General features: G+C 49.7%; 1 protein-coding gene across 3 annotated transcripts in view; it reads left to right on the top strand.

The window, feature by feature from the left end:
* CTDP1 (CTD phosphatase subunit 1) overlaps positions 1-24,826 on the top strand; it is a 60,522-nt gene that overhangs the window by 21,638 nt on the left and 14,058 nt on the right. For 2 of the 3 annotated variants that reach the window (XM_053571461.1, XM_053571463.1), the window contains exons 6-11: positions 2,070-2,160; positions 3,891-4,057; positions 5,201-6,184; positions 8,158-8,299; positions 9,096-9,305; positions 18,815-18,974. In XM_053571461.1, the coding sequence (XP_053427436.1) occupies positions 2,070-2,160; positions 3,891-4,057; positions 5,201-6,184; positions 8,158-8,299; positions 9,096-9,305; positions 18,815-18,974 (1,754 nt within the window). The remainder of the gene's footprint in view (positions 1-2,069; positions 2,161-3,890; positions 4,058-5,200; positions 6,185-8,157; positions 8,300-9,095; positions 9,306-18,814; positions 18,975-24,826) is intronic. The other variant, XM_053571462.1, reaches the window with a different exon arrangement.

Genomic DNA, 24,826 nt, shown 5'->3' on the forward strand with positions numbered 1-24,826 from the left:
TGGTGAGGGCTGGTTTGGTCTGACGTGAGAGCATCTGGCCCCACATGGGGTCCCACATATCTAGTTCCTCGGGAGGCTGAGTAGTCCCATTACGTTTGTCAGTGGTTTTTCTTCCTGTACTCTTTTGTCTTTTGTACTTGTATCTAGTGGCAGGGCACATGTTTCTTCTTTGGGGACTCTTTTGGTCTCGTTTTTAAAATTGTGGTCATTTAGGATATGTCCTGGAATTATCCTTTGCTAGTGGGTGTCCCGTTGTTTATTGGCCTGTACGTATAGACCCATGAGGATGAGCTTTTGGGAAGCTTTCAGGCGTATCTAAATGCTGGGCTGGGGAAGGTCGGGTTTGAAAGCAGAGGAGGATCCCCAAGTTTCATCCAGGCCGTACCCTTGCCATGAGTCACTGCCATGCATGTGTGGGACTCTTACTGATTTCACACCAACAAACCTCCAATGGAATGAAGATGGAGCAGGCTAGAGAGAGTCTTCACTAGCCCGAGTGCTAGGAGGGCAGTAGTTGAAAGGTTCAGCAGAATGCCTGTGCCAGTGGCGTACACCACAGCCTACACATGGCGGTGCCCATGCTACAGGGCCATGGCCAACCTCCTAAGAGTAAGGCCCACTGCTGAGGGCTTGACCAGGCAGCAGGTGGCCATGTGGGGCTTCTCCATTTCAGACCGTACTTCCCACTTAAAATCCCAGTGTTTCAATATGTCCAAAGAATATTCGTCAAAACCAGACACACACCTCACAGTAAAACTACAGAACGTTGATGCAGAAATCCACACAGAAGGGGTTGCCCCACAGAGGCTGGTGGCTACCCCCAGCACTACCTCAGGTGTCAAGGCTCTGAGAGGACGTGAGCCTTCCAGGGAACGGTGGGGGGCCACAGCCTCCTGGGTCCTTGCCTGCGGCCTTTTGCCTGAATCTGAATTTTACAAAACAAATTCTTTTATTAAAAGGGGTATAGCAGTCTTGGCATCCATAGCTAAGTGGTTAGGGCGCTGGCCACATACATCGAGGCTGGTGGGTTCTAAACCGGCCCAGGCCTGCTAAACAACAATGACAACTACAACAAAAAAATAGCCAGGCATTGTGGCGGGCATCTGTAGTCCCAGCTATTGGGAAGCTGAGGCAAGAGAATCACTTAAGCCAAGAATTTGAGGTTGCTGTGAGCTGTGATGTCACAGCATTCTACCGAGGGTAACATGATGAGACTCTGTCTCCAAAAATAAATAAATAAATAAATCAGGTACAGCAGAGAAAAGAGAAGTTTTTCTTTTTCTCTCAAAGGAGAGCACAAAAAGTGCCTTTTTTGGTGCTTAATAAAGAGCAATCTTGAAATCTGAAGGCCACACATTCCCAACCCAGACGGCTGGGCCTCAAGGAGTTTGAACTTCGCTCCAACATGGAGATCAGAGCGTTTTGTAGCTGGGATAATGTAGGCTAGTTTGTTATTACTGGTGAGAAATGGAGGCCCAGACTGAAGCCTGGCCTCAGTTCTTCACAGAAGCCATCACTTAGCTTCCTCTTTGTATCAGCCTTGAATTTTCACAATGTGTGCTGTCAGCATGATGAGGATACACATGCTAAGAGTTTGGAATGCTTTTTGTTCATCTTCCTATAAAGACTCTAATAATTGTATTAACAAATTTTAAGTTTAGCAACTGGCTATTCTTTATACAGTAAAAAAAATACATAATTTCTTCTGTAAGAGCAAGTATTTTTTGTTAATGAACAGCTAACAAGTCAGCAATCACAAGAGCTTGAAACCTTTGCTGCTTCTGAAAGAAATGGAGGTAGAGATGCCTCCATCAGGATGCAGTCAGCTTTTGAGAAGGTCCTTGTGATGTCATTTGGCAGCTCACCACTACAGTACAAGTTTTTTTCAAATTAACAGAACTGTAGACACTTAGAAGCATGAATCGTTTTTGAGAATTCCAATTAGAGACAGGTTGCCCTAAGTGAAGAGTCTTACCTGACAAGGGCGAGGTGCTGGGTGCTGATTCAGAGGTACATGTGATGTGAATGCATCTCAGACGTGCTATTTTTGTCCTGTTTTCTTTTTAAAGGCTTTTTAGACCCTGAGAAGAAGCTTTTTTCTCATCGAATATTATCAAGGGATGAATGTATTGACCCGTTTTCTAAAACAGGAAACCTTAGGTATGTACTTGGCCAAGTCCTTCACAGAGACAGCTTCCTATTCAGTTTCCAGTTTAAAAATTGTGTGCTGAGAATTGGAGTGGTGGTTCTATATTAGTTTTCTAGGAATCCCCACCCTCTCCCTGCCACAATTTTCAGTGTACTTACAAAGTTCTTTTCCAAGCCAGACCCCTCCATCCTCTCACCATCATCTTGGTTAGTAGACCCTGGCCTTGTGTGGCCGCCCAGGTATTCCTCTCCACCTGGAGATGCCCTGGAGCTAGGCGCAGCCCTCACCTGTGCCAGGCATCATACTGGCCGGCATACTGCGTCTCAGCTATGCACCACTCACTCTTTTTTTCCTGCTTTCTATGTCTCTTTACTTAACCAAATCTGGCATGTGTGAGGGTTCTAACCCTCTACCTCTAGGGTTTCCTTCCTTTTCAGAGGCAGGAAGCACATGTACATTCCCCACAGTATTCCAGTTCCAAAGTCACTGCTTTTCTGTCCTGGAATATACAAGGCAGCGTAGAAGCTGCTGGAGAACCCAGGGTCACGGGAGGGTGGAGCTGCACAGGGAGGGGCAGGCAAATGGGAGATAGCTGAGCCGGTATTAAAGTCAAGAAACCAGTCTGTGGGCACAGGAGCATTTGTGGGTATTCCTGGTGAGACACAGATGGAAACCATGTCACCTGGCGTGCAGGGTCCTCTGTGTAGGGAGCCACTTATCTAAAGGGGATTTTTGACATCGGCATCCCAAATTTAAGTTTCCAGGTTGTTAATCCTACTCGTCATTTAGCCCTGAGTCAGACCACCTTAGTGCACCCTTTGCTATTGTTATTTGTCCCTTTCCGTCCCTTCAGCTGTGCTTCTGTCATCTCTGGGCCTTCTCGGCAGGACTGGCTCCTCCCTGTTTTACATTCTTTGACTCTCCTTGCTCACTTTGTGCCACAAATTTCCCCATTCTTCCAGAAGGGCTTTCCCTGCCTTTGTAACATTATGTCACGTGCAGTTTGTGTCCCCGGTTCCTAACAAGACGTGGGCAGTAAACAGACCAGCTCCAGCCGGTATTCTTGGCTCTTTCTGGCCACCTTCAGCTAAGCATTTCCTTTTTTAGACTTAGGGATTCACACAGACTGTGAGGCATGCACAGGTTAATATTATTTAAGGAGAATACTAAGATAGTAATTTCAAAAACAGGTCTCCCTTTTGCTAGCATTAGAGTGAGCAGGCAGAGTCAAAGAAAATGAGAGATGATGTCAGTGGTTTGAGGGGCAAAAGTTACCTGCAAATGAAAATGTCGAAATCAGCAAGGACCTTTCCCAGGACCAGTACAGGTGGTAAGGGCAGCACCAGGGGGGCAACACAGGTGGAGGTAGCACAGTTGAGGGGCAGCACAGGTGGGGGCAGCACAGAGTCAGTGGTAGGTGGCATAGAGAAGTCTGAGCAGGCAGTGGGTCTGCAGACACCTTCTTCATAGAACTGTGGTCCGCAAAGCCTAGCAGTTGCTCAAGATCTTTAAGAAGTTTGCTGACTCCTGATTTAAGGAAAATGAGAAACTACAGGGCAAAGTGTAATTGCTGTGACACTGCTTCCCCTGGAGTGTGATCCTTCAGCCCTTCAGCGGAGCCTGTTTCAGTCTCTGGTTGATCTGCTGTCTGCTGCTTACTAGAGATCAGGGTCTGAAGCTGTTAACACTTAGCAAATAACTTAATTGTTATTTTTTATAAATTATCTATTTGTACACGTAGAAACCTCTTTCCTTGTGGAGACTCAATGGTGTGCATCATTGATGACCGTGAAGACGTATGGAAGTTCGCGCCCAACCTGATCACAGTGAAGAAGTACGTGTACTTCCCGGGTACAGGGGACATGAATGCACCCCCTGGCTCCCGGGAGTCTCAAGCTAGAAAGAAAGGTGGGTGTCTGCTTTCCTGGTTCTTTAGGAAAAAAAACTAGCATTTGCTTGTTTTTCTCTTTATTTCTTATCTCTGTTTTAGCAGCTATAAATTCAAGATTTACTTTCTTGTATATTTCAGTATACAATACAGTGCACAATACAGTGACAAAGGTTTGGAGGTTTATTAATGTGGCAATGAAAAGCAGGATATTATGTGATCTCATTTTGGGCACTGACCTAAAGATTTTCCCCGTTGAAAAAAAGGTCAGAGATGCTATTTAACTTAATGCATTTGAATACTGATTTTCATCTCTGTTTCCTCAAATGTGACACTGGAAGTTTGGGCAGGGGTTTCTTTGGAAAAGCAGAACTTGGACTGTGGTAGTCCCCTTTCAAGAACCATCCTCAGCATGGATTCAGACTGGGCCTGGCCTGCATCTCAGAGGACGCTGCAGCTGAACCTGTCTGGCGATCATGCAGCCAAAGTCTGTCCTAAGAAAATATAAATGACTTTGGTTTTCAGTATTTCTGATGATCTTTATTTTTAAATGAAGTATTTTGAGTCATAATTCCCTGCTGTGGTCACTGCAGTAAAGCCTAAATATTGAGCCAAGAGGAAGAGGAAGGGCCTTCTTGTAGCAAGTGGAGACTGGTGCAGGTTCAACGACCACAAAGCTGTACGTTTTTACACTTGATCTTAGCCAAAAGGCCGAGAAGCGATACAAAGCTGTACATTTTTAAAGGGCTATAAAAACAAAAGGACTGTGCACATACAGCCCACAGACCTCAAACATTCATCACTACAGGCTGAGTAGCCCTAATTCCAGAGGCCAAAGTGCTTGAAATATGAAACCTTACAGCACCCACATGATGCTCAGGGGACATGCTCGTTGGAATGTTTTGGATTTTTGGATTTAGGATGTTGAACTGATGAGTTTAATGCATATTTTACAAAATTTGGGGGGGGGGAATCAATATTCAAAGCATTTTTATCCCAAGCATTTTGGGTAAGGGACACTCAGCCCTTATCTAGCTCTTTATAGAAGAAGTTTGCCAAGGCCTGGTCTGCAGGGTGGATGTGCTCGTGGTCGGGGGCTGTGCTGCTATGGCTTGACTGACCCTTAGTGCCCTGACATTGACCCTTCCTCTGTGCACTTTCAGTGAACCATTTTGCTAAAGGGGCCGCGGCAGAGCAGGCGCCACCTGCCAGAGACCCTGAGGAAGGAAAGCAGACCCCTGGGCCTGAGCAGAGGGATGGCCTGGGGCCGCCCACAAGGCAGCTCAACGGCGTCCAGGCTTCTCCCGAGGGGGACTCACCTCAGCCTGGGCAGGTGGGTGAGAGGGATGTCCAGCCACTGGCCCAAGCCCCGGAACCCCAGGAGCCCTGCAGGCAGGGCGTACGGGCCTCCCCAAAGATGCAGTCTGCACAGGGCACCCCGGGCACGGACTTGGATTTCGACTTATCCAGCGACAGCGAGAGCACCAGTGAGTCAGAGGGACCTAAGTCACAGTCCTCTGCCAACTCTGATGGAGAAAGCCAGGAAAAGAACAGCCCAAAGGTGCTGCCACAGGGAGGTCCCCCTGACCCGGGCGGCGGGAGACCTGCAGGGGCCAGTCATCCCGGGGAGACTGGGCCCAGCATCCATCCTCAGAACAGAGGGCCTGAGCCGGGCACGCCGGAGGAAAGTGAGCGTGATAGCCCGTGTGGCCTGGGCAATGGCTGTGCAGACAGGAAGGAGGCTGAAACCGAGTCGCAGAATAGCGAGCAGTCGGGCATCACCGCAGGTGAGTCCCTGGACCAGAGCGTGGAGGAGGAGGAGGAGGACATGGACGATGATGACCACCTCATCTATCTGGAGGAGATTCTGGTGCGCGTGCACACCGACTATTATGCCAAGTATGACAGGTACCTCAACAAGGAGATCGAGGAAGCTCCGGATATTCGGAAAATCGTGCCCGAACTCAAGAGTAAAGTGTTGGCAGACGTGGCCATCATATTTAGTGGGCTGCACCCAACCAACTTCCCTATAGAGAAGACCCGGGAGCATTACCACGCCACAGCCCTTGGAGCGAAGATCCTTACTCAGCTGGTGCTGAACCCGGACGATCCTGGCAGAGCCACCCACCTGATTGCTGCGAGGGCCGGTGAGTGCGCCAGGCGGGGAGGGGTGGCAGGACACATGGGGTTCCTGAGAGGCGGGAGGCAGCCTATTTAAGTTGCTGTAGCTTTTTGTTTCACATCGCGTCTTCGGGACCGTTTTCCAGAGCCGTTACCTTTTACGAACAGAGTGAGAACTGTATTTGGTGGCATCCCAATTCGAGTGCCTGGGTGTCCCTTGCGTGCACACACATCAGACGTGTCCTGAGTTGTTTGTACTCCGTTAAAATTGGGAACTTCTCCTGGGAGTACAGGTGGGCCTGTGGTAGAGAGCGAAGATTCGAGAATAGAGGAGCAGAGGAGAAATTACAGGCAGATACAGCAGAGTCGGGCAGGAGACGGACCAGCCCTGTGAGTGGAAAACAGCATGAGTATTTCATCTGAAATAGTACACAGGGCAAGCTGCTGTGGTTGGAAAGGTGGGGTGTCCATGGTCGGTGGTCTGTCCTTGTGGTAACATCTACCCAGGACAGATCTGGGACTTGGGCTACATGAGCAGAACCCCTGGGGTTGGGCAGCGCTGAAGGAGCTGTCAGGGATCCAACCAGCCACGGCAGGCTCTGAAGATTTACCTAAGGCCATCTTGGGCCACACACTAAATACACTAATTAATGAGAATTGATGAGCAAGAAAAAATCCACCCATGCATTATTTTCATGGTATCTCCCACCACAAAGAAGCATAGCCAGCCATAGGCCACTGCTACATAAAGAAGCAAACACCTAATTGTTGGAAATGCTCCTCATAAGCCATTTGCTTTTTTCCATATGAAGAGGATGGAACTTCCGTGATTCTCCTCCTCAGTACTCAATCAGGACTTTGAAATACTCACTGCCACCTCTAGGGTGCAAGGCGCCCAGGGCCTTAGCTGAGGCCTGGCCCATCTGGAGCTAGGTGGGGTTGTACTCACCTTTGCAGCTGCAGGACAGGTCAGGACCTGTTCAACTTGCTGCCGAGACACTGGGGCACAGAGGCAGCTGTGCAGGGCCCCAAGAAACCTCTCTCCCAAAAGAACATCAAGCCACACCCCTGGCAGCAGTGAGGCCCCCCCCAAGCATCACGGCCCCGGACACCTTGTTCTACCTCCTGAGCACGGAAGCTTGTTTCTCTGGAGCCTGTGCTCACCCTTCCTGTTTGCTTTCCTAACTCAGAGAAGAAGCAACTCTCCCAGAGGTACAGCACAGCAGGAAGGCTGAGTCAGGTCCCATTACACTCAGGGTTTGGTGCCCTCACCTGCTGGACCCTGACTTCTTCCAGGACTCTGGCCTTTGGTGGAAGGCCTTGACCCCACTGCAAGCTGAGTGGGGGTGGTACAGTCGTAGGGATGGATCTGGATTTGGGACCCTGAAGGTCCAGTGGGGGAGTAAGAGTCCTCTAAGGGAAGATGGTGGTCGGAAGTACTCCTGGTGATGCTGGAGATGCAGCCACCAGGCAGAACAGCACCTGGGTTTGTGCTGTAGGGTGGTATTGGGCAGGATTGAGGCCTCTAGACTTGGGCATCGGCCAGGTCACCGGGAAGCCTGCACTGTCTTTGTGCATTGTAGTCACAGCTCCAGCATCAACCGGACACACAGGGTCAGTGGGCAGTGCTGCCCTCAGAGCTGGGCAGTGGGGAGCGAGTTCCAGGCTTGGGGCGGGCTGAAGGAGGGACTGGAGCTGATGGGAGGAAGAGTATGGGACAGGTTGAGTGGCCGCCTTTAATCAACATATAGTAGGACTTGGGTTCCATGGTGTGGGAGTGGAGTCAGGAACCTCCTGGGGTCCCACAGGAGAGGGTGGCCCTGTGGGGTGGTGGCTGCAGAGTGGGGTCGGAGACATTCTTGGGTGAGGTCCAGGCCTCAAGGCCCTGTTGGAAGAACCTGCTGAGTTGGGGCAACCATACTCGTGCAGAGGCTGTCCTAGCCCTGGCACTTACTTGGCTGCTCTGCACTTCCTGCCTGACCCTTGTAGTTCCCCACAGGCACAGAGAAGGTCCTACAGGCGCAGGGGTGTGGGCACCTGCATGTGGTCAGCCCCGACTGGCTGTGGAGCTGCCTAGAGCGCTGGGACAAAGTGGAGGAGCAGCTCTTCCCACTTAAGGAGGATGATGCCCGCTCACAGAGGTATGGATGCCCATCACACTGCAGGGTCCCTCGTCCCAGGTTGACTATGGAAGGCTGAGGCTTTATGGCAGTGGAGGAGCATGCTGCTGAGTGTTTCCGGGGACCTGTGTCCACATCCCGGATCCACCTGCAGACTCAGGTGAACTTAAGTTGCTCATGAAACGAGTAACAACTGAAGAAAGACTGGCCTGGCCTTTCCTGAGTGTGATATGATGTCTAATGGTGCTCATGCTGGGGGTGTTCACATTTCCTCAAGGCTGGGGAATAGGCACAGGAATGTGGAAAGATGGGCAGGATCTCAGGACAGACCCAGGAAAGGGGTTGACCACAGAAAAGCAGCGGCCAGTCCAGAGTCTTGAGGCAAGTTTGCAAAATTATCTGCAACACCTATAGGTGGTGGGTTGGGGTAAGAGAGAGGGCCAGCTAATGACACTGGGGGACATGGCAGAGCATGGTGTCCCTGCTGAGACAGGCTCTGCACTGTGTCAGAAATCCAAGTGTTATGCTAGGAGTAGAGTTCTGATAGGTCTCAGGGAATCTTGTTGCAGGACTGAGCCCCATGGTGGGTGCATGCTCTTCAGCTCCTCAGGAAGGGGGCTCCGGCCCTGCAACAGGCCCAAGGCTTTGTGGGTGCTGGCGATGGGAAACCCATGATTTCTCTGCACTGTGCAGGCCTGGCACATCTTCCACGTGCACCAACTCAGTCGGGACCTAAGGGCAGGGCCAGCTGAGTGCCCGACCCTGTACACACCATGTGGCAACACTGCTCACGGCCTTTGTTCTTTCTGCCCAACAGGGACAGTGGCCCTGCAGCCTTTCCTGACAGGGAGGGCGTGCCCCAGGCTACCCTGTTTCACCCAACGCCTGTGCACCCCAAGGCCCCACCAGGCCCGGAAGTCCGGGTCTACGACTCCAGCACCGGGAAGCTGGTCAGGACGGGTGCCCAGGGCCCGCGGCCCATGCCCCCTGGCGCCCTGTCCGTCCACCAGGAGCCCTCCTCCTTCAGGTACATTGCAGCCGTCAGAGCGGCTTTGCCAGTAAGAGCTGGCCTCTGGGGTTCTCTTAGTCCGTTGCTTAATTCCATTAAGGGTGGGGTCAGGCAACCTCAGGGAAGACAGGTGATGGGAAAGGCTGTCTCTCTGCTTTGCTCATCTGCCTGGCTGGAGACTGGCTCCCAGCTTGTGGGAGCACCTTCCCTCCTGCATTCTTGGGCGTTTTTGTTTATTTTCTGTCTTTGGACCCAGAACTGAAACAAACCCCCAATTTAGCTTCTGAATGTCCTGCACAGGTTGCTTGGTGCTGCCTGCCACGTGCTGGCTTTGTTTATAGAAAGGACATGCACTGTGGTTGGTTATATCCTCAGTAGTCCACAGAGGACAGGCCCATGAAGGGTCAGTTCTAACCCTACCTGCCCCGCCCTCTGGATCTGTCCACACACCTAGAGGAGATTGGGAGTTTCTGGCTGTACAGGGACTTCTGAGCGAGCTACTCTGTTTCTCTGTGCTTGGGTAAATTCGAAGGCAGCCCAAAGTCAAGGACCCTATAAACCACCTTGTAAATGGCCGTGGGACTTTCCTGGAGGTTTGAATGAGGAGTCTTCGGCTGTTTTTTCTACTGTGGCCATTGCTTTGAAGTTCCTGTGACAAGCATGTGACCCCATGTCCATCTCCCCTTTCCTTTCTGAGAGCCCCCGGCTCCCCAGGCAGTTGACTCCCCCACAGTGAGCAGTGCAGAAGCCAGAGTGGCCTTCGGCGCACCCTTACCACCAAGTGGGCCCTACCAGGCCTCAGCTGCTCAGCAGGGTTCTCCTAGACTGGGTTTGGGAAGGGCAGTGATACCTGAGTCTGCTCCCTCTGCTGTCTTCAGATGAGCCCAGGACGTTTGCTGGAGGTTGGCAGGGTGGTCCCTCCTGGACGTGGACCATCCCTTGGCCAGCCTTGTAATGGAGCTGACCCTGGAGGCAGAGGGGACAGCAGGTGTCACCTTCCAGGTTAGAGGGATCTCCAGATGAGAGCTGACAAATGCCTCATTTCCAGTGGTTTGACGTGGGCTTTAGATTATTTGGCATTTTGTCATCTGTAATTAAAAGCATCATTGTTAGTTAAACATGTTTTCTCCTAGTCATACAGTATTTCTTTGTGTGCACAGCTAGATGTGCCTGTGTGCTGCTGCTCATTCCTCTCATGTGCACCATAACTGACGGACAGCTCCATCACTTTGCCCACAGTCTGTCGCAGTCTGCCTTACTGCCTGTTGTGAGGATAGGATACTGCCGTGCACACACGGTGCTCACGGTCCAGTGTCCCTGGGACATGCATCTGAACATCTGTCACTTAGCCACACAGCTGCTTCATTTTGGCTTTGACCTCAGCTCTTGGGTCATCCTCTGGCCATCCCTCTAGCGAATGCTCCTTTGTGGCCTTAGTTCACCCTTCTGTTGAGTCCTCACATTTTTTGCATTCTCCCTCTGGGAAGTGTTTAAACTTAAGATTAGCAACTAAAATGGGCTTGTTCCAAAGTTCTAGTGAACTTTACCCTTTTGGAATGGTGTGAGACTTAAGTATTTCTCTTTGCAGTGAACATCTTTGGCTCAAATATAAAACTTTTCTTGGAATGTTTCTCACAGTGGATTTATTCAGAACACCCCTCAGCCATTTTAAAATTCTGTGGTGATCTCATATTATTTTGAGTCAGTTCTGCCTGTTTTAAAGCATGTCAAGCACCCCATGGGTGAAAGGCTGGTGCCTCGGAGGTTGGGCTGAGGTGAGCAGCACATCTAGACCACACGTGTAACGCTTCTGAACCTCAGGTCACCCCAGTTGAGCTCCTTTGGGGCATTTGGAGCTTTGGTTTGTAGCACTATGTATAAGTTCCTGGTAGACTGTGCACTCGTTCCCGGGTAGAATCTGAACATCTTTTATTGTTGGAAAGTTCTTTATGGCGGTATCCCTTCAGTGTTAGGGCAGGGATTTAGGGGCAAGCTCCTGAAGGGAGTAGGCATGGTCACCTCAGGCATGGCCCCCCCCCCCACCCCACTCCAATTCCATACATTCTGATGTGCATAGCACAGACAAGGTTTGGGGGTGGGGGGCACTAGATTGGGCACTGGTCCTGGGCTCTCGGCAGCCTCGCCACCACTCGAGGAGAACAGATGCCTCAGTGGTTCGCCACTGCGCTCACGTGACTCCAGTAGACCAAGCAGCACAGGAGCCAAGTCCACTGTGGTGTCACAGGGCCACTGGCACACACTCAGACCCGGGAGGACAGGAGCAGGGTAGAAGGTTTTAAAGAAACTTCCTACAGCATTCTACAGCCAAGACTGCTGAGGCACTGAGCTGGGGTTGGGAGGGTGCACAGAGTCCCCACAGGCACCAGGTGGGACATCAGATCAGGGAGGACACTCGGCCCCTTGGAGCCAGGGGAGTACAGACTCCTGCTGTCAACCATTTTCTCACATTAAACTGGCAAAAATTTAAAAAGTGATCATTGTAGTGTTGACATTTAATCCAAGGAAACTAACTTTGCTTGAGGGGCACACTGCTTAGGGGAAGCTGTGGTAACGCTTACTGAGGACGCACCCTTGGCGCACATCACTCTCTGGGCATCTGGGAACATCCTGTGAGGGTTCACGACTGCCTAGAGGTTCTGGGCTCTGACCTGGTAGAGGAGCTTTTTGCATTTACTTTTCTGCTGAAAATAACCACAAAAGCTGAGGACATAATACACAGAATTCTCGGAAAGCAAGAGGGCATCCTGCCTGGCAGGGTTGAAGGGTGCCCAGGGCTTTGGGGGCTTCTGCTGTCAGACCACCGCGTGGCCAAAGCAGAGCCAGCAGGGAGGCCATGCAGGCCCTGGTGGCTCCAGAACCCTGCTGGGTGGTGAGACTCACACCTGGGGGTGGGGTGGGGGAGGGCTTTAAAGAGGATAATGAGTAATGTGCTCAGTGAAGTAGAAGAGTAAAATAGAGAAGATGGGAAATGTCAACGAAGAATTATAACCTGTAAACAAGTAGACATCCTATAGCTAAAGTGTACTGAAACCTAAGATTAACTGGGAGATGGGTTAGTAGCATGTATTCAAACAGGAAGGACACAGACGCGTGAGAAGGGTGGGAGAGGGGCCGTCGACCGGGCACCACGCAGGTGGACCCTGAGGAGATGTGACCGGGACTAGAAGTTTAAGGAGGACCCTTCAGGCTAAAGAGCAGATTGTTGGGAGAGGGAGGCACACCCCAGCGAGGCAGCCTGGGCTGGGCACAGGTTGTCTGTCTGGCGATGACGGGGCCATAGTTGGCCATGGGGAAGCAGACCTAACCCTAACCCTGTGTGCAGTTGTGTTCTTCCAGCTGGGAGCCTCCGGGCAGCTCCTGGCAGGGTCATGTGGGTACCAGGTTTCTCTGTACTCTGTGAACTTGACAATGACCACGTTACTGCTTTTAAATAATGTAAGTCTCCTCCAAGCAGCAGAAGTAAGTGTGTACTAGGTGAGTTCACTGTGTGTGTGAGGCAGGGTCATGCTGCATTTCCCTGGCTGGTCGTGAGTAGCCTCCCCCCTCACTGGGACAGTGCCTCTTAAATCGTTAGTGTTTCTGTATGGCAAAACTCAAGTTTGATTTTTTTTTTATTCCCACAATGTGGCGGGGCTAATATCCTTAATGTACAATGAGATCATATAAGTCAATAAGAAGTTGCCTGCCCAGTGGTTGGGGGTGCATGCACCTGGAGGGAGTCAGAGGCACAGCAGAGGGCCTGGGAGAGGACGTGGGCTGAGTCTGGAAGGACCAAGACCAGGAGGGGAGGGCCATGTCTAAAACCCCTGCAGAAGCTGTTGGGAGCAGGCAGCAGGCTTTTGGTGCTGGGAGAGCCACTTCCTGTGCCTGTGCACCTGCCACGGGCTTGGGGTCACTAGGTCTCTGAGGGACTCCCCACCAATAGGGAATGGCATATCAGGCACAAGGTGCTGGTACAGGGCAGGAAGCTTAGTGCAGAGGTATGAGGTGAGGACTTTGCACTCGGGAGAGAGAAAGGCCAAGAGTGTGCCAGGACAGGACAGAGGCCATTGCCAGACAGTAGGGGTTGGGGAGGAGAGTTATGTCACCAGCAGGGGGGATTTGGCTTGATCACTGGTGTCCTATGAGGAGGGTCAGGCTCAACAGGCCTCTGATGCACCTGAGGGGATGAGGATGCTGCTGCCACCTGACTCATGCCCCATTAACTGTCCCTTCCCAGAGAGGGAAGTTCAGACACATTCTACTCACCTGGAATATAGAATGCATGGCTGGATGCAGGATGTTACAGGTAAGGGAGGATGTTCTTTTCTCTCCGAGCCCTGCATAGGGCTGGCTTTGTTCATGTACTGGGTCCAGACTGTGCCCCAAATGCACAGGCTCATGGGTCAGAGAGAAGGTCACGTTTGTCAGTATGATCTGTGTGAAATAGCTACCAGATGTCTTTCTAGAAGGCCAGAGCCTGGTCCGTCAGTGCTAGCATATGACTTCATGCAACTTAGTCAACGCCAGCCTTCTGGCCAAGTGGACACACCTCAGTAGCCTTCCAACCTAGGGAATACAAAGAACAAGCTGATGTCGACAGTGACTGGGAGTTTCCCTTTTCACGGGGCTGCATTTCACAGACGTGTTACTGGTTATGTGGGTCAAATTATTGCTGCAAGTTGTGTTCTATGATGTGTTAAAACATGAAATGGTAGAGACATGTCAGAAAGCTCTGTGCATTAAAATGATACTATACTGAGATTTAGTTTCTGAATTGCAGTTTTACAATAATGCTTGCATAAATTAAGTGGCCTCAAAATCAATACTGTGGTTATAGTTAACATAAGCAATACCTGTTTTTTAGGATCTGTTGTTCATACTATTGAAAATAAAATCACAAACCTTTGACTTATTTTTTTCTTAAAATGTAGAAAACAAAAGCATATTGTCTTAAACTATATAGAACAGTTAAAAATTAGATACAGAATTGGTTTTTGAATTATTCAGACTTGCTTGTAGTGTCTTGTAGACTAGGAATTTCAAAGTAGAGGAAAAGAAGTAATTAAGTGTTATTTGAAAACAGACCATGCAGATGGGGAGTGAGGTTGAATGAAATTGAATACTTACTGGAGTAACACTAATGATACGGCAATAGATAACAATGTATTTGTTCTGAAACGTGTATTATGTATGTGAACAGCAAGTTTCAAGTGACAGTCTGTAAAGAACCAAATGTCGCAGCTATTCCTGTATTTTCTGCGGTAAATACATACCCTGGACTGCAATTCATTCTAACGAGTTAACTTTTGTTGAAATTTTCTTCTCTTTAACCTCTTCAATGAGTTTTTTTATTTACGTACCCCAGTGGTTTTCAAAAACCTTCCTAATGCCACGGCCCTTTAATATAGTTCCTATGGGTCGTGACCCACAGGTTGAGAACCGCTGACATAACCTAAAATAAATAATAAAATCATCAGGTGAGTTCATATTTATGTTTTCTCTTTTAAAAACTATAGGATTATTACAAGTAATTTACCAATCTCTTTCTTGCCCCAAATAAATAACAGCTGGAGATTAACAACTACATGCTCACACAAGAGAAAAACACAACCATAGTCAGGGAGGAGGCGGGGGGACTGGTAAGCTCCCACCTGACAAGCACAGTGTAGGGTATGCAGCACACCTCCCTCAGCTACAACTTGGGCTATACTTGACAAGTGCAGACGACGTAACCGTATTGTCTGTACCCTTGTATCAATCTGAAATAAAAATAAGATTAAGGTTGAATTATTTTTTGAAAAAGAGCTGGGGAGTAGGCAGGTGGCAGAAAAACTGGGCTGGAAAAGGTTAATCTAGAAGTGTGGTTTGCATCAAAATACAGCAGAACCTCTGAGTTGACCCCCCCCCAAGGGACTGTAACAAACTGGTCACCATAAGGAGCGAGGCTGCTGTACTGGCACACACACGTGCTGTACGTCCACTCTGGAAGTTAAGCCACCTGTAGGAGGTGGTCAGCTATGGAGGTTCTGCTGTATCAGCTGTCTTTAGCTGTTACTGACCTGTGTAGGTACACAGCTGGGTGTCAGCATGACGTGTGAAGCACGTGAGTTCTGTTGTGGAGAGTAGTGCTGCCGTATCCAATCAGCATGTTGTTGGGTCTAGTTTGTCACAGAGGCCTTGAGACAACCTTTGTCGTGTTGAATAAATCACATTTTGTTTGTCTCCTGGCCTGTATATTTGGGAAACTATACACCTGTGTTCACCTGAGATTACTAAGGGTTGGTACTTGTTCTAGTTCTGTTTTGAAAATTGATGACATGACCCAATTTATATAAGAAAAAAGGAATCCCTGTTTTAATCTTCTCCTCTCCCAACTAAACATAGCACTAATGTGTGAGGGACTGGAGGCCTAGGACCATGTCCTGTCCTCTGCGGGCTTTCTGTGCTGCAACAGGAGATGGGCCTCTGGATTTGGTCACGTGTCTGGTCCGCTACTGCCCATAACTTGGGGTGCCATGCTCTTTGCCTCCTCTTTGTCGAATTAGGAAAACCAACAGTTTTATCTTGGCGGCGGAGTGTGAAATGTTTCCTTTTAATTTAAACCAGAGCCTTCCCTATTTATTTGAGTCATGTTGTGCCTGCCCATCTCACATGCTAACCACATCCGTGTCTTCCGTGCACATCTGCACACGTGGGCACTGGCACTGCCAGGTGCGGGTCATCCTGAGGGGTCTCCAGTAGCTACTCCCCACATCTGCAGGGCAGCTCTCTCCTGGCCCTGCACAGCAGTCAAGGTTCCTGCACCTGTGTGGCCTCTTCCCTGTCTGTCCAGGGTCCTGCGTCTTGTTGAGATGCTACAGGGTGACCCCCCCCCGCCCCTGGGAACAGTGGTGCAACCCGTTCTGTGCACAGAACCCTGTGCTGACCCCATTGTGACAGGGCACCTGGCAGCCGGCGGCAGTTAGGTCTCCATCTCTACCTGCTGCTTCTCACCTGAGGCATTGGAGGTCTGAGTTTCTGCTCACTCTTGCTTTGGTACTTGTGGTTCTGGGCCAGGGTACTGCTCATGTGGAGGACCCAGTGGATGTGGCGGGGGGTCTCCTGGATACCTGTGTGCAGGCCAGAGAACACTAGTGGTCGGTGGCAGCGTCCATTCACTGCCCTGGTTCAGTGTCTCAGCCAGTCACAGCGAGGCCACTCCTCCACTCTGGGGCTCCTTGAGGTGCCACTGCCAGCAGGAGCTGTGGCCTGAGTGTGTGGGGTCTGTGCGCCCACTGGGTTGGCCTCCGTTCACTGTCCTTTGCTCATCCAGTCGGAAAGCTCAGTCTTGCTAAGACCTGATTTTTGGTTGAAACCTTGGCACTTTCACATGATTCCATGACAGCCTGTCCTGACTTTTTCTGACACCCCTGCGGTGGCAGAGGTGGAGTCACCACCTCCTTACTGCTCAGCAGAGGTAGACAGTCTGGTCCTCACTCAGTTGCCCAGATGCCTGGAATTGGGGCAGGATCATCCCTGGTGCTTCTGGACAGCTCCCTGCATGGTCACCACTACCCCTCAGTGCTGCTGGGGGTGGGTGCCAGGCTCCCTGCACCCCCCCATCTTTCTGGGATTGCATGAGTTGTCTGGAACAGAGTTGCTGCTGTCTGAGAGATTTGTGAATATTTATTTATTAATTCATCTTGAAATAGCATTGCAGGTTTAACAACACAGTTTTAAAGTGTAGAAGGCCACTTATCCACAGAGTTTTTTCAACCACTCAATCAACCACTTCCTTCCTGTTTTGGCAGGAAGTAGGATCTGCTCGTGTGCAGGTCCCTTGTGTGGACTTTGGCACCTGAGGGGCTACTAGACCCTGTCGCCTGCAGGTCCCAAGGGCTAACTGTATCAGACTATTACATGTTGACATAAATAACCTTTTTAAAATAAAAATAACTATTTTCCAAGTTGGAAAGAAATCTGGGGAAGAGTGGCTATGTTTTCCATGTTTGTAATTCTCTGCAAGTGAGCAGTCAGTTCCCTGTGCTGTGTTGGGTAGAAACTCACTCAGGGCCTGGGTTCCCCCAGGAGTCTCCAGAGGAAGAAGCACCTGCTGCGGCAGGGTGGGGTGGGGGAGCGGTCTCAGAGAGCCTCGATTTGGTGACTGATCCATAACATCTCATAAGTCAAAAGAGAAACAGATTTGTGTGTGTGTGCACATACCCACCTGGTGGCCAGCGCCCCAAAACAGTCCATTGACATGTTGACACGGGGGGGCATCTTCGAGAGCCTATGCTGGGTCTGGTGGTCACCTCACCCACTCACCGTTGAAGAGGACAGGCTCCCTTCCTGTCAGTTTTCATAGAATATTCTTGGTACTACCTTTCACTTTTGGTTAAAACTAGGAGACAACTTTTCTGAAGAGGCTGTGATATATTTGGTTTTGATGAGAAGAAGTACTTCCCATTCTTGAAATTTCTTCATATTTGTGATCAGAGCCTTGTGTGAGGAGTAGGCTAAGGCCAGGAGGGGCCATGAAGTCTCAACTTGCAAATAAGCTCTCAGTGTTTAGATTTTTGTATAGGAAATCTTACCTCTGTTAGATAAAACTTGGTTAGTTCAGTAGTTACCTCTTGTTAATTTTGCAACTTTGGCTTAATACCCCATTTTTCTTCACAATAATAAGGTTTTTGTTTTCTTTCTTCAGTGTCTGTCATGAGGGGACCTGTGGTCCAACTTTAGCCACACAATGCTAGAGGCTTCCAGCCTTTGGCTGTGGTCCCCAGGGTAGGAGCCGGCCCCAGGCACAGCCGTCTCTTAGAGGAGGACACACCAGATTTCAGGCTGGCCTCAAATCCCAACAGTCACAAGCTGGTAGAAACATGCATTCTGTAAGAGCCGACGTACCTAGATCACACATAAACAGATGGGGATGTACAGGAACTGTGACTCTGGTGTAGTAGAACAGTCACACGACACGTGCCCTTGAAACAGAAGTTTGATCTTTGTAGTTGATTTATCACACTGATACTTAACAATTTAATAAAACCATACAGAGTCCTAAATCTCCTTTTTCTGTTCTTTGTGAACAAGTTATTTCAATGTCAGTCCATTGAATCTGTTTTATAAGTTTACCGTTATATTTTGTGCATGTGCTTTTGTAACAGGATAGGGTATGAAGGTTGCTTTTGTTTGTTTTATGGCTCTAGACTTATCTTGAGGGTAAATAACACTTCCTGGTGGTTCCTAAGCATTGTCCCCTGAATTTTGTCCTGTGTTGTGGGAGGAGTAGAGCAGGGCATATGCTCCGGGAGCAGCGGTGACTACAGAGCGAAGGTAGGTGCCATCCTGCAGAGGCTGCATACTGAGCATTCGCAGAAAGCCAGGTGGCAGCCGCAGTGACAGGATGGTTGTTTCCGCATAAATACGTACTCCCTATGGGCGTAGGGTAGCTTATCTGCCTAGTGCTAATCAGGATCTGATTCGTTCTAAAAACTGCAATGCCGACTGCCTTCCTCATGTGGGACCTGTAAAATTCATTTCAGAGCTGTCCCGCCTCAGCAGCAGATGTTTGGTGAAGAGCTCCCCAATGCTCGGGACGGAGAGCAGCCTGGCCCTTCTAGAAGGAAGCGACAGCCCAGTATGTCAGAGACAATGCCGCTGTACACTCTTTGTAAGGAGGATTTAGAGAGTATGGACAAAGAGGTGAGCTACTCCCCACCCCGCCGACCTAGATGCCCCTGCAAGCAGTTGCCTTGGTGTGCGAGTAGATTCCTGAAGTGCATCCCTGGGTGGAGACGCACTCGTGTAGCTGTGGTGTCTCTTTGGGTTGGCACACGTGCTTCCCCAGAACTTACTAAATGAGATTTCTAGTACGTGAAGGGATGGATGCATCCGCAGTTTTTGACAGTAAGAGTATTTTAAAAGTCAGGTTTTAGGGTTATGTCTGTGGTTCTCACCACATCCCCTCTCTGTCCCCTCTTCCAGCCCATGGGCATGGGAGTGCCTGAGATGACTATGGCTGCCATCCCAAAGGTGCTCCTGGCACCAGTGGGCTGAGTCAACACAACATAGGTCCCTGCCTCCCAGGCCACAGTGCACTGAGGACACTGGGTGCTGCAATTCCAGAAGATTGTGAAACACATCAGATTGTGTAGGGTCTTATTATTATGCTGCTGTGTAGTTTTAGGAAACATCCGTGGAGTTTGTGTTTTTTTCAAATGCCTAATTATAGGAGTGCTGCTAGGACTCCAAAGCCATTTTGAATTGAACATGGTGGGGGCTCCTTGCACCCTAGACTGAACCAAACCAGAAGTCAGTTTATAAATCAGGGTTACTATTGTTTCCTGGTTTTACCTTTTAAAATGTGACAGAACCCACCCTGGTTTTCAGTGTTTGTGGTAAGCCCAGCCTGGCCCCTAAGCCCTTGGGGCCCCTGAGCTTATACATAGGCCAGACCCCACTGGGATTGTGTGGTGTGACTCAGTCATCACCCTGCAGCACAGCATTCAGACTTCCCCTGCCCCCTAGAAAATTTAGGGAGTACGAGTGTTTTTTTTTTATTATGTGGCTAAATTGTGTCGTGTTGAAGTCAGGACTTGCAGTGTGCCAGCCACTAGCATAGTGTCACTGTGCTCAGGAGGCAAGTTTTATGCCTCTCCACCTCCCCCTTTTTAGTTTCCAGTGTCCATTACTGCTCTTCATGACGTGAACACCCTTCAGCTTTTCAGAGGGACTGTCATAGAACAGTCCCTCTGCAGGCCTTCCAGCACACCTGCTGGAGCCACCCCCTTGTTAGTCGGAAGGAGGCTACCCCTGTCCACTTGGTTTTCACCTTCTGTACCAGCCGCCAGCCACCAGCCATGTATCCCTCAGGCGCTACTGCTGTCCTGGGAAGAGAGAAACTATTCTGTACAGTGGAGGGCAGCGCCTGTGGCTCAGTGGGTAGGGTGCCAGCCCCATATAGCAGCCCTGGCAGCTAAAACAGCAAGAAGAATTACAATAAAAATAGCAGGACCTTATGGCAAGTGCCTGTAGTCCCAACTACTCGGGAGAGGCAAGAGAATCACTTAAGCGCAAGAGTTGTAGGTTGCTGTGAGCTGTGACACCACGGCACTGTGCTGAGTATGACAAAATGAGACTGTCTCAAAAAAAAAAAAAAAAAAAAGTGCAGTGGAGAGCGTTTAAGAAAGAAAACAGTTTTTGTTTATTTTTAGCAATAGCAGAAAAATGCAAGTGGTTGTATTCAGGACAGACTCTTCTACTAACACGAATTATCCTCCTAAGGTAATAGTTCATCTTATGAGAATTAAACCCTTTTTCAGGTGTGTTGAATTTCTATTTTCTATCTTTGTCTTTTCAAACATTAGCTATTTTTTGTTTCATGAAAATCTTTTCTCTAAAAAATTTTCAACCAAATTTTCAACCACTTCTTCTTTACTCCTAAGCCCAGGCTCTTGTTAACTTGAATGACAGAAGGTTCTCTGTAAAAACAATGTCTGCCATTCTTGGGGTAGGAGGAAGAAGGTTAGTTAGCACCTGCTTCTCCCACCTGGCCGCTTCTGACAGGCCTGGTTTCCTGGTCAGGCGCTGACAGTTCCGGCCCTGCTGCTCCCCTCCACGCAGACACACATCAGTCTGTCAGATAGTGACCACAGCTTCCATTCTTACTCTCTGTCAAAGGGGATTGAAATCTTAACACAAGGCAAATGTCCACAGTGCTTGTATCTCTCCAATAAAACCATGTCCTTTCTTGCAAAAGTAAAAACTCACCCTAAAACCTCAAATTTGGCTCTTCAGGAACAAATGGTGTAGGAAGAGAAAGAACCTTCCCGTTTGGACTCCACAGATTCCTGGGGCACTGGTTTCTAAGGGACAGTGAGAGTGGGGGGGTTCTGTGTTTTGTGAACAGTGAATATTTAGAGTCTGTTTCCCAGGGAGTCCTGGTCCAGGAGAGAAAACAGTGGCACCTGATGGCCTGAGCAGAGCTTCCCAAACCTGCCAAACATAATGTGAGAGCCTATTGGGGCCTCCGCCGTGGGTCCAAGACCACTGTGTGCTTAGGGCCAGGTATATCCACCCTCATTCTCCTTCCTGATGTGAAGGCAGCATTCTGTGGGGCTCCGTCATCTCTCTGCACAGCCTGGCGCAGTGGAGGCTTTGGTGCAAGGCCGCATGCAGTAAGACAGAGCTACCGGGTGGGGGTAGACTCTGAGTGTGCCTCTTGACTTGAGGAGGCCACAGAGACAGGTGATGCAACAGTGTTGCGAGACCTAAGAATTCCCACAGCCTTCACCTTTCAAACCATGTAGGACATGTGAGTCCAGAACCAGTGAGCACCTTACTTGTTCACATCCACGTTGAGTGCCCTGGGCAGCCACGTCTCTGTCTTCAAGGACACCAGGCATTGAATTAGGGTCAACCTGGGTCACTTTACTCATCAGAACTGATGACATCTGCAGAGACTATGTTTCCAAATAAAGCTACATCTGCAGGTACCACAGGCCTGGACTTCTGCCATCCAGGGGATGGGGCCACCATTTAACCCACTGTTCAGACTTCACTCAGAACTTTAGAGGTTTCTCTTTTTTCCCAGAAAACACACAAATGTATTATAGCTGTCATTTGTTATCTGAGGTATGTGGAATTAAAAAGGTTGTACTTCAAAGAACTAAACTTCAGTCTGTTTTGCATCAGATGGCAATTTTAATGTAAATATATACTAGTCATACTAACATTTCTGTTTTGAAGCTTCAGAATAGTTCATTAACTCCAGACTCTCTGTAGCCTCCTTTGAAATGTCTCTACTTTGTAAATGTATTTGCCACCAAGCCACCTGGAACAGACAGTCAATGTCCCCAATAGGCTAGCAGAAAGTCAGTCACCTCAGTATTAGTGCTAGGTGTGCCAAGCACCTCACTCTGTGGGGCACCCAGCCCACATTGGTGGCCACAGGCAGAGCCCCACAGACCCCCCCACCCTGACCCTGCTCCCAGGCATGTGGGGCCCAGCAGCCTCAGGAATCCCCTTGCCCTCTGCAGCCACCTCCACTCAGCAGCAGCCAGGAGAACAACAGATTGTCCCTTCCTAGGCAGGTTCTCTGCCCTCCACCCTGCCCCTGCCCCTACTCTAAGCCCAAGATGCCATCTAGGTAAATGAGGAAGGCCCCAGGGCACAATCCTAATGATGTTGTCCTCTGCTGAAGAACCACAAGTGCTCCTCACTGCCTAGAAAACTATCCAGGGCAGTGGAGATCTCAATAAAGATCCACCAAAGCCCCAGAGCCTGTCAACATCACCATGGCACAAGGGGCAAGTTGAGGACTTTTTAATCTTAACTATTTTTAAATTCCACCTTGGATATTCATATAAATCACCAAATTTGATGAACTGGTAAGATACCACAAGAACAGAGGCCACCACGGAAGGCTCATGCCCTGCAGACCTGGCTCTGCGCAGGACCAGGGGCTCAGGGCCCTGGAGGGGTAGTCTTGTCTCCAGCAGCACTTCTCATTGACCAGCTGGACTGTCCAGCCAGCAGAGCTGTGAAGACTTTCTTCTGAGGCAAAGTAACTTCTCAGCTCTCTTATAAAGAATATGAGCTTGATGTTTGAGCATTTGTCAAAACTGGTGGGCTCCACATGCGAGGCCATCCCTCTTGTCTTGGTGGTGCCTCCCAGAGGCAAGCCAGTGTCTATCCAGCCATGGTCAAGAACCTCATTCAGTGCCAGCTAGCCCTCGGGAGCCACCCTCACTTCTTGGGATACTGAGAGAGGAAAGAAAGGATGGTGCAGCCAGGCTGCAGCTCCCAGCGTCCCTGGATGGGAGCAGCACAGCCCAGTGGAAGAAGGGGAACCCAGCTGTGGCCAAGCATCCTCCTATGGCTTTTCACATCATGCCTGTGCTGATGCCATTAACCGTGGTTAGGCCATTTGGGCAGTTGTGGCCTCCCGTGAAGATGCTGGAGTGGCTGTGGACCTGCCTGTCCTGAGGGCCGCTGGGGTTCCCACACTTCCAGTGGCCTAGTGTTGGGTCTTCAGGCCTGGGGGTGGGGGCGCTGGGCAGCAAGGATGGGCAGGCATGATGCTGGATCCCAGGAGCAGGCTGAACGCATATGGAGCTGTGCTGACTCCTTAAATCGAGGGGCCTGGACGTAGCTGGAGCACTCTGGGCTGTCTGACACTGGTTTGGGAGCCAGGCTGGGCCTGGGCTCCTCGGAGCTGTGGGCTCAGCCCACCCCATGGGAGGGCCTGTCTCTAGCATCTTACCTTCCAACACCACCTGGCAACCCAGAAGAACTTTACATGATATTGTCACCTCTGCAGATTTTCCTCTCTGGGTTTCGCAGCTAGTCTCAGCGGCAGCTCCTTTGGAAATCGCCATACACAAGCTAAGAGTGGGTGCCCTTTGGAGGGGACAAATAGCCCCCTGTAATTATTACATGCTGAATAATGTAGCACATTTTCCATGGTCTTCAAACTGCTGAGAGAAAGGAAGCAAGTTGATTCAGAAGCTGGAGGACCTGTTGGAGGTGGGAATTCCAGCATGGCCAGACAGCATTTCAGTTTATGTTCACATAGTTGGGATTGTTAGTAGTGCATTTTTTTTTTAATTGGTGATTCATTGAGGGTACAAGAAACCAAGTTACACTGATTGCATTTGTTAGGTAAAGTCCCTCAGTTGAGTGGGCCGTGAGGGATGGGTGGAGGCTTTATTTCTGGTGTAGAGACGGCAGAGGCTCGGTCACGGGGATGTGTGCTCATTGGTATGTAGCCTGCACGGGGGTGGGGGGCGGGGGGTAGCATGGACGTTACCCAGGTGCTCGTTGGAAGCTGAGCATAGGAATTTCTAATGCTAGGTGTATTTTGAGTATTTTGTGAGCAGTAAGTATTTGCAAAACTTTAACTTTGTTTTCCTGGCAACTTGAAACTTCTCCATGTGCACTGTCTCCAGCCGGTTTGCGGGCAGCCATACTCTCTGTATTGTGGCTCTGTCTATGTGGCCTGCGTCGTGTCAAGTGGCCAGCAACTACCTTTCTTCTGTAATTACAATTTAAGGTTAGGGTTGAGTGGCAGGGCTGCAGCTGCTGCTCAGCTGAGGGCATTGTCAGTGAAGCACGGACTCGAGTGGGTGTGCAGCCCTCCCAAGTTGTGTTTACAAAGAAAAGTCGAGTCAGAGGGTTCTGAGTGCCTCACATGATGCTGCCTTTTGTTTGGAGTCTGATTAGAATTCCTGGACTGGACTTTCTAGTTCTTTTCAGGTAATTAACAAATTTTGGCCCTAAAAAATAACTTAATTGAAGGTAATTCCAGAAAATGGTATTTTATTACTGTAGTTGTGAGATAGGGACACATAGGCAACATGCATTCCTGCCCTCCTACCTGTGTCACCTCTGCTCATCTGAACACCTGCCTGAGGGAGGGAGATGGCACAGGGCGGACCGGAGGCCAGGCAGGAGCCAGGATCCTCCAGAATGAGTGTGAGTCGTACAAGGTAGAGCAAAGCTCATTACTGTGTTTTACATTGACCCTGTAGGGCCTGGGCACCTGCTGATGGTTA

Source organism: Nycticebus coucang, chromosome 19 (genome assembly GCF_027406575.1).
Source record: "Nycticebus coucang isolate mNycCou1 chromosome 19, mNycCou1.pri, whole genome shotgun sequence".
NCBI lineage: Eukaryota > Metazoa > Chordata > Mammalia > Primates > Lorisidae > Nycticebus > Nycticebus coucang.